At 35.2% G+C, this 16,148-nt stretch overlaps 1 protein-coding gene across 7 annotated transcripts in view; it reads right to left on the bottom strand.

The window, feature by feature from the left end:
- The window catches only part of LOC124169428 (protein lingerer), a 63,953-nt gene that overhangs the window by 16,652 nt on the left and 31,153 nt on the right, over positions 1 to 16,148 (bottom strand). For 5 of the 7 annotated variants that reach the window (XM_046548019.1, XM_046548020.1, XM_046548023.1 and 2 more), the window contains 6 exons: positions 13,581 to 13,910; positions 7,160 to 7,328; positions 5,534 to 5,694; positions 4,998 to 5,153; positions 3,113 to 3,241; positions 1,904 to 2,161 (listed from right to left, as the gene is read on the bottom strand). In XM_046548019.1, coding sequence (XP_046403975.1) covers positions 1,904 to 2,161; positions 3,113 to 3,241; positions 4,998 to 5,153; positions 5,534 to 5,694; positions 7,160 to 7,328; positions 13,581 to 13,910 — 1,203 coding nt within the window. Of the gene's footprint in view, positions 1 to 1,903; positions 2,162 to 2,412; positions 2,861 to 3,112; positions 3,242 to 4,997; positions 5,154 to 5,533; positions 5,695 to 7,159; positions 7,329 to 13,580; positions 13,911 to 16,148 lie in introns of those variants that run through there. The other 2 variants (XM_046548025.1, XM_046548024.1) reach the window with 2 other exon arrangements.

Genomic DNA, 16,148 nt, shown 5'->3' with positions numbered 1-16,148 from the left:
ACGAATTGAGGGTAACTCGGCAACACACGAGTATCTGAACTACCCCTCGGCGATCAAATGCGTAGTACAAACTGTCATGGGACTTCATAATTTTTGAAAGTTACAATAGTTTGCGTTACACTGCTATTTGAATGGGATAATTCAAGTTTAAATAAGTTTTTAATTAACCCATAATAACTACGCAACTGTTGAATGAAGTCAGCGCAAATGATCCCAGTTGTCGGCCAAGTTTTATAGTTCCGGCATTTATCACGTTTCATCACGTCTGGTTTCCTTTCAAACTCTCGTATCAAATTATCGACTACATGATTATTGTCAACATTCCTTCAGGAGTTCTTGCATTATAATTAATACATAGCTCGATTGCTCAAAACACCTACTTTCTTATCGTGAATCTTTTCGCCGCTGATAGAAAACGAGATGACGTAGTTCAACTTTCCGACGTTAGTGGCGTTCTGTCCCGCCACATTCAAATTCTTCCCGAAAATAGTTCTGATTACGTCTCTTTCTCTTGGATTTTTAAATAAAAATGCGCAAAAGGAAGCCAAAAGACAGTTTTTTAGGGCTGATATGCGCGATTAATTGTTTTAGTACGCAAAAAAAATTTTTTAGTCGGCACGGCGTGATGCACATGGCGGGAAAACGAAAAAAACACGGCGTAAATACAGGGTTCTAATTACATTGGAGAGATAGGGAATATGACGGGACCCAGAAAAAAACTTGCAATTTGCGGGAAAACGTAAATTCCGATAATGTAAATACGGGGTTTTACTGTAATTTGCAAATTTTGTTGATCAGAATATCCTCAAATCAATCAATGAGTATAAATTCAGTTCATCACATAAATCACTTTACTTTGCCTACATAATTAATCAGACATTTACGAAGGGAACACTGTAACCAATGGAGATGATTCACAACTCATTTGTATACACAATGATGGGTTTTATATGAAGTCTAAGTGCAATTGATGACCTTTCATAATAATTATACACGATGAAATTTAATAAAGAAATAAATTTAAAGAATGGTTGTCCAAAAACGAAGACAACTAACGCTTCAATGGAAAGACCACAACCTATAAAGAAAAAACTGGGCACTGAAATGAAAGTAAATTCTAGTCGCTGAACATGAAACATGCCCAAAAATTACTGTGACTGTATTATCCACGATTTTCAATTACTGGACAGCCATCCCTCACCACAATGGATAAAGTTTGCTCTATTGTACCTGGATGCCCTTTTCTCATAATGCCACGAAAACTACTGATTTTTACCAAGAGATAAGAGTACAGGTGTTGCTTCCACCAAAACTTGCAATGGATCTCAACATAAAATTAGCAATATTTCTACACCCATCTAGTATGCCTTCATACCATCATATGATGAACATTTGACCATCCAACCACATAATTTTCAGAATAATCCACAAAAATAACGGCTAAAAGGGTAGTAGCAGGGCTTAGAGAAATAAAATCTCAATAATATGATGGGCTATCTTTCTATAGACAGGTCAATCCTCATTCTTATATGCTTTCATAACTAATGATTATGAAGTACAACAACGGCTTAACTCTCTTCATGCCGCAAATTAATTTTCCATGAGAAGCAAAACATCAGTATAATCATGAAATAATTTAAATTAAATTTATTAATAAAACTAATATGTAACTAAAACAACTCTTGTTTAAAATGCTACAGAATGTTTTAATTTCTTAGGTCCAATATTTCCCTGGAATGCCCTTAAAATTCAATCACAAGTATTGCGAGGGCTGAATGGAAGTACCTACTCAAATCAACGACCTACAACAACATTCACTTCATTCGCACTAGTCAAGAGGTAAAAATTGTTCCCCATAATACAGACAAAATTCATTTCATAAATAAAATACCAACAAACTCACATTAACTTTTCCCAGAGCTACATGGGATTTTCCATACATTGTAGCACCAAGGTCTGATGCAGAGGACCCAGCCGTTCCGGAATTACCTCCAACACCACCTTTACTCTGTGATTGATTCCCTGATACATATCCTGTTTTCCCATACTCCTGGTTCTGAGAAATGCCGTCATATCCAGAGCCGTAAGCCGACCCATAACTTGCTGGCTTTGGATATTGTGTGTTATTTGTGGCACCATGAGCATTAGTAGCTGTAGGCATCTGTTGAGAATAAAATTATCATATCTTACATCTACCAATTTTTTATACAATGAACATAACACATTCATTATGACACCTGTGATAAACTATTTGAGATAAACTGAGAATGCATCACTAATTCTCAGCCACTAAACACAGACATAAGACAATTTTCATCGCTTCAGATGAGCTCAAGTAGGTAATGTGAGAATATTATAATGAAAATAAGCCTTGCATAATTGAAACTACTCCAAAAAAATGAGCAACAGAACTTGAAGTTGGGTGGGAATTTAATCATGCAGGGGCTATATTTGTAGAATTACACTTGTCCCTCATGTAAAAGCAATAAATCACAAAATAAATAATGGCACATTCACAGTAAATATACACAAATATAATTTTTTAGCAAATATTTTTACAAAATTGCCATTTGGCACACTGATTTTTTATATCAATTTTTTGCTTTTATCTCAACATGATAAATGTGAATATATTTATTCTATCCTTAATGCTTCAGGCATGGTAATCTCCAATTTTGCTTAGGATAAAAATTTGGATTCCTTCAAAAGGAATTTGAATTCTTCCACAAATTCTTAATAAAAAGTTTCCAAATTTCAGAGTGATTCAGCAATCTCATTCCAAATAAATAAAGAAGATTCCTGTTCACATAACAGAGAAAAATTCCATTTCCACAACTTCCTCAGGGTAAAACAATTCCACCTGGATGGGGTGAATTAGGAAGGAAAAATAAATAGATGGCTTATAAAGTTAATAACGGAAAATGAAACCTTTTATCAATCAAAGTGGAATGATAGAGAAAAATATGGTACACTTAAAGATGAATTAGACCGACTTCAATGGGCACAAGAATAATTCACTAAAACACTATTAAACCAATTCAATTGCACTGAAAAATAGAAGACACCTGCACAAAGCATGACACAAATATTATCACTGCCATTAACTACTTACTGGATATATAGCTGGGGTGCCATACTGAAAACTTCCAGCAGGAACCATTCCACCGCCATAGAAGTATGCATAACCAGGAGGCAATGCAGTAGGATTTATCATAGGCTGCTGATGAGCTTGCGAAGGGTTCTAAAAATGAAATTCAAAAATTAAATTCACCTAATAAGTAAAACAATACATTCTACATAAATTTGGAACTTAAATAGTTTTAGGGAGAAACAATAAAGTTCTCGGATGCCAAGTACATTTTCTCTCCAATGCCACGAAAAGTCGTCAAACATGGTTTGATTACCAAATATGGGAAGAAGTGGACTACTAGCTGCTTTAGATAAAGAATTGACACATTTAACTCTTGGTAAGGCATTGTTTACTTGATGCCAGGTAATATTCTTTCTCCCATTCGTAGTACTTAATGCTTCTAAAAAGTCATTGATCTGCTTTTACGTGATGTCCCATCTCTGGATTAAATACAACTATTTTTATGCATGTGAAATCTAATACTAAACTTCAATTACACGAGTTAACATGCAAATTTTCCTGAGAATTATAGTCGCACCATATGGCATATATATTATTTAACATGCCTCATTATTATAAAATTATTTACTTGCATGAATGTCTACCTTCAATTAAACAATTATAATTAAAAATTTAACAATAGTTGCCACATAATCTGACATAACTGAGTGTTTTTCAAAGTGCCAATATCCAGTTACCTTGATTTCTAGTTTACTTGAAGAGGTAGAATAATAATATCAAACAAAACTTCACAACCTATCTTCAACGGAAGAGATATCTAGTGGTCACCTCAGAGTTGATGACTTCGGTACAATGGATACCATTGTGAAATGGAGGCTCATTTTATTTTATCTCAGCAAAGACTGCTAAATGTCTCCTTCAAATAGTTCATAAATGCCAAAAACTCCTTGTCCTAAGTCATCAAGTAAATCAGCTTAACATCAACTTGAAGTCAAGTTTACCTGATTATTGGCACTTTTGAACACAGCCTTTAGACATACATTGAATGGATTATTTAAGGTCATTATTATAATAACACCAATTGAAAGAAATTGCTTTGTTGGCCTCCGTAATGGCGGGGCAAAGTCCTCGCCTGCCAAACCGAAGATTGTGGGTTCAAGTCCCATCTGGGTAGGTTGTCCCTACCTAGGCCATGGTTGCGTGAGATAGTCATAGCTACACATTGATTTCTCTGATGTAATAGGCCTTAAATGTTGTTAAAAAGCTGTTTTCGGGATGATGTAGATACATCAAATTAAAAATAAGTAGGTGAAATGTCAGGAAAGGAAATGAGAACTGCAAGTCACTTGACAGCAAATCCTGCTCCATCAGCATTTGCAACAAGTGTTTTATTTGGATTGCATATAGTGCTATCTATCTGGAACGAAAATACAATTTGCTTAAAGTTTAGCTCAACCCATACAATAATTAAAGTATTACAAAATTGGTAGTTTTTTAGCTCCTAAGCCTACATCATTCATTTTTTTTTCAACAAAATTCATTGGTGCACCTTGTTGTAAAAAAATAAATGATAGATAATAATTGTTTTGAACAGAATAGCCTTACTAAAGTAAAACAATGAATGTAAGTTTATCATATACAACTGATTTACTGACTATGAATAATTGAAGGCAACATTTTGACAAGCTTAAATAAGGATCATACTCTTACGCACGGTAAGAAATAATACAGCTACCACCCTCCTTAACATCTGCTTAATGTCAGTAAAAATTTATCCTCCATTTCCATGGATAATGCACATGAGTGTCATGCCCAACTAATTCAATAAAAAAGTTGCATGGTTGTCATCAACACACAATTATTCTACTTGGGTACTTGTGATAGAAAAAAATGCATTTTTTATTACCTGTTGCGATAAAGTTGATGGTACTGGTGATGAATTATTATCTGTCCTGGCAAACCGACCATCAGAAACGGAATAAGCAACACTGGCAAGACTACCTTCACGACCAGTTGCAAGGCTCGTTGGTGCTTGATATCCCAAGTCATAGTACCCTGCCTGCTACAGAAAGAAAGACAAATTTAAATTTTAAAAATTCTGATTTTAACGATGAGAACAATAGAATATAAAAATATCATGAAAAATGAAAAAGCAGGAGCAATTTCCAAAAGTTTAAATTTATTGGTACTACCAGTTTCGCTTTACAGCATCATTAGGTACAAATATATCAAGTGCGCAACGTCTTAAATAGGAAGGGCGGGATGCACTTGATATATTTGTACCTGATGATGCTGTAAAGCAAAACAGGTAGTACCAATAAATTTAAAATTGTGGAAATTGCTCCTGCTTTTTCATTTTTTATTATGCCACGTTTCCACTCCATTTCGCCTGAAACCTCAGATTATATAAAAATATCAATTAAATCTACAATCAGAACTAACCATGTGTGGAATCCTTTGCTGTAATAACTGCAAGTCTTCATAGCTAAATACAGGCTGCTGGACCCCAGCAAAATAGGGCAGTCCCGTTTGACTCATAATATACTGCGTTCCCATTATAGGTGGAACGCCAGGTGGAATATTAGGAATGCCTCCAGCCTTACCTGCAAAAAAATACAAATAAAAAATTAGAGAAAACTAATATACTACTCTTATATTATTATTACTGTACTCATTTCTAGGATTCACCAAATTCAAAATAAATATGACAGGAGCAGAGGGGTATTAACAGGTTGATAACTGAACATACAAATAAAGACAAGATTAGCACTGGTGTTTTCCGATTATTGGGGACAAAGGTCATTTGCCTCAGGAAAACCAAACACAAAAAGGGATAGGCTTTAACTTCTTCCATGCACATTCAATGATGGAGTTTTCAAACCAGCTAAACTCAAGATTGGTAGGAATAATTTAGATGAGCTACAAACTGGCTTTGGTGAATAAGTGGAAAACCAGGAAATTCCAATCCCAATTAAAGGTGAAAAAGTGATACATCCAAAACCGGTTTTTGAATTGTTTTAGGCATTAATCAACAAGAGGGAAAACAGGTGTTTACTCATAATACTCAAACCTTCACACCAACCTGGCCCCCATGCAGATATCACATTTTATATGGACTCATGCTTTAAATGAAAATACCCTTATGAGAACATCGTGTGTAAATTATTTTATCTTGAAAATTTCTGGCCACACTGGTAGCTGAAGTCTAGATTAACAATTGCACATATAAAAGTCAACAAAACCAATTGTAGTAAAAATGAAAACCCTTTAATGGCAAAATAACTCCTAATTTTAAATAATCCTAAAAGAGCACCATAAGTAAAGTATAAATGTCCAACTATCAACCTATCGCCTGAGCCCAATATTGCTTGACTGCAGCGATTTTACAAAAATTGTCTCTCAACATGGGTAGGCCTTTGCCCTATCCAAGTCGTCCAACCTACTGAAGGTCACAGCCCCGGACAAGCCCAGCTAATCGAGTTTCTCTTGCACATGGAACAGATAAAGCTCATGCATGTACCATATGGGATTGTCATTTGAGGGGTTAATGGTGGCCATTAATGGGATCTCAGCTTTATGATGTGACAAATGCACATGGTGTCATCTTTAAAAGGGATACCATGGAATTGATCCTGGCCCCTCAAGAATGAAATGGTAATACCTAAACCATCACACTAACCAGGCCCCTAAGCAGGTATCACATTTTACATGAACTTGTGCTTTAATGAATGTGAAAATACCCATCAGAGAATATCATATCCAAATTATTTTATCTTGAACAATTCAGGCCACAATAGCAACTGTAGTCTAGTTTAACAATTGCACACATAAATGTTAACAGATCAAGTGTAATTAAATGAATACTCTTAAATGGCAAAATAAATCCTAATTTTTCATTGAATTATCCACTGCTTGACAAAGGTGTGCATAATGTGGATAAATATTCCCAAAAAGAGCAAATGCTGGAATTTCAATGAAAATTAATTTCCTAAGTGCATGTCTCAGTGGAACTTCCTTAATAATTAAACAAAATGCCACATGAAAGATATTATACTCAGTTTTGCTTACCAGTAGAACTGGAAACTTTGGTTGATGATGAATTTGATGCATTAACTGTTTGACTACTAGTTGGAAGGCCCAATGCAGGTGATACATTAACATTAGTAGAAAGAGCACTACTGGTTGTGGCAGGAATTGTGCTGCTTAAATTTGAGCTTGATGTAGTAGTTGCTTCAAACTGCATAAAATACAAAAAATGTTCCCATTTCAATAAAATATTATCAAGGAAAAAAAAGTACACAGTAGGCGTAATGATTGAGTGGCTAAACTAAATAATGCTAACAAAATAAAATAGGGGAGTAATGACAAAACATAACTTCTCAAGAATCACCAGTTCAATAACAAGACTATCTGCTGTAAGAATAAATTCTTTGGTGTCCTTTTGATATTTTAGCTGTACAAACATGTATCTTACTTTTACTGCTTAATTAAATAATTTGAAGTAGGTTTTATAACACAGATGAACTGAAGCAAGTAATGACCAGATAAAGGCATACTTGTCTTTACGGTTGGATAATAAGTCTTGTAAACATTCCTATATATAAGTGGAAGGGAAAAAGGGCAAGGGACGGCCCCGAATGAGTTATATCGGACAGGTTATAAAGGATGTAAAAGAGAATAAATATGTAGCTATGAAGAGATTAGCGGATAGGAGAGAGAAATGGAGAGCTGCGTCAAACCAATCTTAGGATTGTTGACTAATGATGATGATGATGAAACATTCCTATTCTTAACAGTAATGAAAATCATCATTCCATTAAATAGCAATACAGTCACTATCTTTTCATGATGAATAATGATTTGAATTGTTTTGCAGTACTTTTTGTGACTAGATTGCATAAAAATAAGTATAGCAAGGAAAAATAGGAACCATTAGTCGTAATTATGCAATTCTTTTGAATTTTACATAATTTAGTAGTCAACTTCCTCACAAACGCAAGACTTCAGGAAGAGGTATGTATAGCAAATACGGTTTTCAAGGAATGTTAATATCTTCCAGTAGAACATAAGCATTCCACAGCACTTACTTTCAGAAAATCTACTAAAGAAAATCATTATCAGCAATGTTTCTGTAATTGTAACTTGACCCTGATCATGAGCTGCTTCATTTCCCTGTCTAGTCCTCGGTAACTATTAGAAAAAAATCAAAGCTAATGAGATTCTCTTTTAACTGGATGTTTATGAATTACTACGTAGATATGATGACTTTGATTACTCACTGCCATTGGAACTTAATTAATTCCAACAAGATTTTCAGCTAAAGCAGCGGCACAGAAATTAAGATTAACATTAAACGACTCCTTCCATTGAATTTTTTTCCAAATATTTACCTCCCTTCCCATTTATAGGCAAGCTGATACCACAATTCTTCTTGAATTCCAAATTTATGAGCCCCTGAATGAATTAAATGTGCTCACCAATCAATAGATGAAAACATTTTCTTTACACCATGAAAACACAACCTATTCTTCCCTCCATACTAATGTTAGTTAAAGCGCTTTATTTTGTAGTTCTATTATGTATAGGTACAGTCTTCAAGTGCTTTCAGTATTTCTATGAATTAACAAACTTTAAAAGAATAAAGAAATTTATATTAAGCATAATTATTCTGGTCTTACATCAACTTTTTTCACAGCTTACTTTACATATTGAATCATAGCTCATGAATAGAACTGCATTCTACCTTAAGTATCCAATACATTAAGAATAGCTATTTTTTAATTTTTAAACTGCTTACAAAATGATATATAAAGCTTATAATTGCCACAAAATGGTAGCCAAAAGACTATGCTCTTTGGCAACCATGACTTAATAACTTCACTCTCTAATTCAGCATGAGGTTTTTTGAGATATCACACAACAACAACACAAAGCCAAAGCTCCACACAAACATAAAAACCTTAAATACATAAACATGTAACCTCAAACTGTAACTATTATAGGGATTATGCAACAAAAACTTATGAATTTAGTAACAGAATTATACTGTTTCAACATATTACCAAAATTAACACCAAAAAAAAAGCAAAACAGGAAGAAAGGAATCACCAAAAATACTTCCAAATGGAAAATTTCAAAAACTGAACACAAAAATTTAGCAATTCTCACATTTTTCATGCCAGGTTCATGACAAATAGATTGAAAACAAGATGAAACATTTAAATAAGAAATTTCAGACTCCTTTGAATAAATTCTTACCTATTATATCCTGTTATACAACCTCTTTCAAACTTTTGCTCACTATTTCTGCAGATCCACTAACTAAAAATACGGATTCTAAAGTTGAAATTTGTTTTCTTTAACTGGAGATGAAGTGCACCTCAACTGCTCAGCTTAGTTTCTCACAGCCTCAAGTTGTAAAATTTTGTTCAATTTAAATCCTTTGAAACTAAACAGCTCTGAAAGAAGCACTGTTCACTGTTGCAACACTGGCTAAGTTACAGGTATGGAGTAACAATCAGTAAGGGTTCAAGACGGGTTTTTATTTAACTGCTGATTTATTGAAGTTTCATCATGACACTTCATTGCAAAATCAATGATATCAGAAGTATTTTGCATTATCTGATATTTGATTGCAAAGGAGAAAACCAGCATGAAGGAAATTCTCACTAATTATAACATAAAAAATAAATAATCAAAATGCAATCATTGAGTGGTTTGTATGTGCATGGGTTTTACCTTCTTCATTACTTCCTGATTTATATAAAAAATAAAATTGACGAAAAAAATACCTGGATTAACATATTTTTATGCAAGGTTGCACATACTATTTCCATTAAAATTTCCCTCATAGAAGGTAATTATTTTCTTTACTTACTATCAAGGTATGAGTCAAGGTCATGTCTGCTCTCTTATTGCAGAAGACAATAAGCAGCAGAAAAAACTAAATATTTTTAGAATATTTCTTCAATGCATAGGCAATCGCAAATTAAGAAAATGATATCTACCACCTTTAAAGATACTTCTTATTCTGCAAATGTACAATTATAGCCATGCCCTCACATGCGGTTAAATATAGCCCAAGGGAACCGGAGATTATCGTCACACACCGGCATGTTTATGCAGCGACTAGGTCAAACAGGAGAGGAAGGGAGTAATGTAAGTGACGGCAGCGGGGGAAGTGGAAGCAGAGACGAAGGGAGTAGCAAATGCATAAGTCATAGCAAGGCGCTTGCCTGTCTAGACAGTTTGCTGAAGTATATGGAGCACCGAGAATTCATGTACAATGACGATACTGCTGCTGCTAAAAATATCCACCGTCAGGTAGAGACACCACTCAAGGAGTCCTTGTAGTAATTTAAAATAACAACACTATTAGCATTATAAGAAATAAAAGTGAAAGTTTGGATTACCCATGCTTTCCAATTATTTGTGCCACCTTGCCCCACCAATAACTCGGATAATCAGGAGTTAACCGAACAGTCATCTGATGTAAACAAGAGCTGCCATATCTGCTTCATATGATACATAACCCCACATTTCCCAATCAGCATTCAAGGCTTTAACTGATTAGATGACTGTTTAATGTCCAAGAGCCAACTTATGATGGTCAGACTATAGCGTGAACATCACACTCTGGGTTGTCTAAGAATCAGACCGTAACATATTAAAGAGCACATTTGATATCGAAATCACAGAGAGAGTTGAGACCATCACTGATTATACGCCAACTTGGTGGGTGCTTTCACCCACTTAATCAGTATTTCTTTAGCACCCTCACACTATTGTTGGATAAATAAGGCTGGATGTTGTATGCAATGGGGAACTTGCATGATTTTTTTTTATTTCACAGGCGGACAGATTATTATTTTCTGAATACAACAAAGAAAACCGCATGTTTATCTGAGTTTTCCTTCGCGAGATATTTAATGATAAATATTACGAATTTTAAAGCGCGGGAAAAACTACCTCACCCCCCAAGCCACTGCCGACGAAGCCTCGATGACGTCAAAGGTGCCTAAACATCACGCGAAGCTATTGTTGTGATTGTTTGTAATAGTTGCCAGCAGTTGTGAAAGCTTCGTTTGTTAGACGTGTTGATTATTTTATATTTAAAGATAAATATCCGACGATAGAGGCTTGGAAGCCCTCATATTTTGCATTATTTATAATATTAATATCTGAGTACGGGCATAAAATATAAAACTGGTGCAGTTAAACCAAAAATTATATAATACCTAAATAACATCGTTGTAGGAGTCTGAGCCACGGCCATTGGAAGGGGGATACGTTAATTGTAAGTTGATGTTATCGACGGTATATCATTCATTTAAGTATGCAATTAGAACGATTTTGATGTTTACTGATGTCCGCTTAGCTTTTATATACAATAACTTCATCCGTTTATTCGTAGGTACCGGAGAATTCGTCGTTTAGGACTGTCTGTGCTTGTATTATGGGGTGAATTCCAGTCAATGCAACTTTTGCTCGCTGATTGGAGATCTCTAGGAACATTTTTGTGCCAAAATAGTGTTATTTTCAACGTGACGTCTCCCGTTAAACTACTGCTAATAATCACAGTGTCAGTGGTTGAAATGCACAAAGTTTGACAAGGTTGAAAAATATCGGCCAAGAGTTGTCAGTGTTCCATCGTGATTGAATTGTAAAAAGTGCTATTACGCTATCGATAAATGTCTAACAGTAGTGTAAAAGTTGTCAGTGGCGTGCTAATCTCCGTTGTCACAGTAGATATGACATTTCACGATCACGCTATTGAAATAAAAACTGTGTGTGAAGTTTGTTATTCCATTATTTCAACGAATAGTAGTGAGAAATGTCACCTGTGTCACTTGTGTGGGCTAATTTAAGGGTGAATCAGTGAATAAATAGTTGTATTCATCATAACGAGTTCTGTTATTGTAAGTTGTATGTGATGAATATAAGAATGTGACAGTGACATCCAGTTTTTGATAAGAGTATTTGCCTATTTCCCGCTATATTTTTATGGTATATGCTAGTATATTGTTTATGGATTTACCTATATTATTGAAATAGGTTGTAGCTTGTGTGTGTGTTGGCAGCGGAACCGATCGCGATATCACATGTGGATTGTGTGCAGACTGTTTTGCTGTGAATTCGTACCGTAGGACGGATAGGACTACCTTCTCCGCTAATCGGGCGTTGCCAAATTCAACAGCACAGCTTACGATCGTTATCCTCCAGTATTACAAGTTTCTTTTACAACTCGATTTGCCGCCAACGTATAGCAATAATTTGTCTTAGCAAATTCCATGAGAGTCATGGCATCAATTTTTGGTGTCCTAAAAAAAGGCTGGTGTCCTAACATCCCATGCCACACGCCTTAAAGGCGGCTTGCGGGGTATTATGTAGACGTAGATGAATTTCAGGTGTACTATTCGAACGAGTGGCAACGTTATCATCCATTTTTCTGATAACTAAAACACACGAAGTGAAACGCTTGTACTTCATCATCCCGATGCCGCGTTATTAATATCCCAAGTAATAATCTAGGCACAATAGCAATAGGAAAACTTGCCCAAGAATAACAGAACAAAATAAAGTGATGATGAGCGGCTAAATACTCCCTCAAAACAAATTTTACACCAAGCGCTTAGCGTATTTTCCAACTCCCTGTGGTTGTTTAGGCACCTATGACGTCACGCCTGGCCTCGGCAACGCTCGGGTGTCTTCGCGCAGTGGTCGGCTCAGAGAAATTTTTCTCGATTTTAAATGCAATTTTTTTATTTCTTTTGATGTTGAATGGAGAAACTGAAGGTATTTTTGTGAGCTAATGTATCCATTTGACCTATTCAAAATAGTTTTTAGAGCAATCTACGACCCATGCAAGTTCCTCATTCTCAGTTAGTCTTGATAATGACGGTGTAAACATTGAAACTAGTAGACTCAAAAAATATAAGGTTGTGGAATAGTACTGTGTTTTTATTTCACTATCAATAACGTTCTGTAAATAATTACAGTAGCTAGTTGATCATATGAATTTTCTTGAAAATCCAGGCGTATAAGATAGAGAAGCACTAGACTTTCTTGGTATGCTCCCTTCAGTATCACTTCAGTGCAAAGATCCTTGACGTCAGCCACATATTGCCTCCTTACGCAAAAAAAAATTGTGACCTTACTGGCTCATGAATTCCCAGATACATTTCCAGCAAATAACAACACTAAAAATACAATTATTTTACCTAACAAATAATTCACCTTTAACTTCATCCCTTACCCTAGGTTATTTTTAAAACCAAATACCTTTCACTTAACCCATTGAGAATTTCCCACAGTTTGACATTTCTCATCTTTTTACTCATGTGGAAAATGGAGCCTGACTACTGACAACCTAAAATCCAACATTTACTCCCACTAAATACCAGTGCAAAAATAAAAGACATTGTAATCCGAAGTTGAAATAGATATATACAAGGGATGGGAGTGATCGGACATAAACCAATTAATTTACCTGGGGCTCCTTTGATGTCGAATTAAGTGAGCTACCAATCTTGGAGCCTCCAGTTCCCGTCGTATGCAAAGCTGAATGACTTTGGGATGTGGCAACTGACGAGCTGCCATAGCTATTCTGGTATTGCCCCGCACTTGAAGACGTGTAGCCCGCTGAGCTACCACTCGACTGTCCCATAGAACTCGAGCTGGCATACCCACTCTGCCCCGAAGATTGGTAGGTTGACTGGCTGGGATATGAGTTAGCTGAGGCAGACTGACTCATTGACGATGGGAAAGAGGAAGGAGGACCAGGAGGGGCGGACGGCGTTGAGGCCGTACTGCCAGCCACCTAATGGAGAAAATTATTTATGCACTCACATACACGCACACAAGACAAATATTGAAATTGCCATTACTCAAACAAGATCACCACTTAGGTTGGCCTGATACCTGTATTTTTTTCTGTAGCCATTAAATATCATTCAGCTTTAGATAAAAGATAATGGGTTGATGGTGCAGTGAGCCATTTTTTTGGGTCCTTTTTGAACTATGTTTGAGGGGGTTACTAAAGTAGCATTAATATAATCAATAACTAAAAATGTCATGATACTAGAAATTTTTTTAAGGAGGGTAACTCATCTGCCTTCGGGGGTCTTTGGTAACCAAGTTACAGGAGGTGGGGGTTAGCCATTAGCCATTGCAGATTGACTTCAGTTACGAATGCCATTATTACAATTAAGGACCTACAATGTAACTTTAACATTACTCCCCAAACAAGAAAATTCCAGGTTATAAAATAATCATGAAGTATAAAACAATGATATTTTGATGAAATCTAAAAGTTTTCTCAAGAAATACATGAAACTTGAGTGCTTACATGATCATATTGTGTAATCAAAAGCCCCCAACTTTGCTTAGCACGATACCCAGCCCATCTCATTCGAAGAGTATCAAAGGCTTCCAACTGGATGATTAAATTTATCATGGCCTAAGGGAGGCCATCTAATGCTAGAGTATTGCTAACCATATACAAAATTCTATTCATATACAAAGTCCTAGACTTAAGTTATTTTACTCAATTAGATTTCTATTTTTGAAAGCACTACATGACTGAGCAATTCAAGAATGATCCAACTCGAATATTAATTATATATAAGAATTTTCTAATACTTATTACCCCAAATATATTGTACGCATTGGCTTAAGAACAAAATGTATACTATGATATAGGCATAAACAGTCAAAATTTGTCTTTAGCCAGCTTTGATATAACATTTATGTCCTTCTATTGTAAATTTTTATGGTCCCAACCAACTGCTGCTAAATTAAGTGGTATGTTCTGGGTGACACCGAAGATTTAATGAAACTACAAATCAAAACGGTCTGTTTTCCACTGATAATAACATCCAACATTCTGATAAACCCCAAATCTACTTAAGAAAACATTGAATTGGCCATTAAAATTGTTTCCAACACCATACATGTATCAGGTCAAACCTTAAAACTGTTAATGAAACAAGTCAAATACACCATAAGGCAAAAAGTTCATGATAAAGAAGGACACTCATAAGGACAAAACAAAAAGGAGTTCCATATTGACATAAAATGTTAATGAAACTCAAAAAGCTGAAAGACACAATGCAATTTTAGTTCAAATAAGTTAAGCACATGCAAACTTCCAAATGCATAAAGAAACACCAGGAGAATTACATGAAGCTTTAACAATGGTAATTATGAAATGGTCACGAATTGCATAATTGCACATTCAAACACTTTTATAACTCACTTAATAACCACATATGAGTAATAAATTTTGTAACATCATTCATTTCAGTAGCATTCTCAACACCATTTTTGTACGGAGAACCGTTCATAAAAATAACCAGAGCTACACTGTATATCTCTGGACTGCAAATTATAAAAGTTTTAGGAAAGCAGTGGGAATTTTAACAAGTTCAAACAACAAGCTCAAACATATCTCTAAACAACAGGGCAAAAAAGCTTGGGAGGACAATAAAGGTCCTTGCTCCCGCTCCCCCAAAAGGGCGTACCTACGATAGAGATGTAAGGTTTTGATCCACCATGGGTCTTTGCACAAGGGATGAAGATGTATTTTGGTACATACTCAATAGCTGATGAGCAGTGACCGACCGAGGGAATTATCTGTTAACCTAGATACACTATCCGTTAACCTAGTCTGTATTTTTACAGGAACGATCTCACCTAGCAAACGCGAATTTTACCATTAAAAATATCATAACTTTTTCTTATAAAAAATGGCTCGAAATATGTTTGGTACATTGGTTCGCGGCAAAAAAGTTTTATATCATATATGCAGAGAAATGTACACAAATACTTGGTCTGACATCCTTTCACAAACTTAAACATTTTTTGCAGAAAAATAGTTGAAACTTCACATGAGTCAGGTGTTTACTTTTTTTTTTCATCGGAAGTTTCACGCTCTCATTAGATGCCACTTTAGTGTTTCTCATATCATACGACAACCGCAGAAAAAGTCAACTCCACAAAAATTATTTCTAAATTAGTGAAAAAACTTCGCAGAACATAAAGACAAAAGAAGAAATTA

This window comes from Ischnura elegans, chromosome 12 (assembly GCF_921293095.1).
Source record: "Ischnura elegans chromosome 12, ioIscEleg1.1, whole genome shotgun sequence".
Taxonomy (NCBI): domain Eukaryota; kingdom Metazoa; phylum Arthropoda; class Insecta; order Odonata; family Coenagrionidae; genus Ischnura; species Ischnura elegans.
The sequence above is the reverse complement of the archived record's forward strand: the minus strand, read 5'-3'. Positions and strand labels throughout refer to the sequence as shown.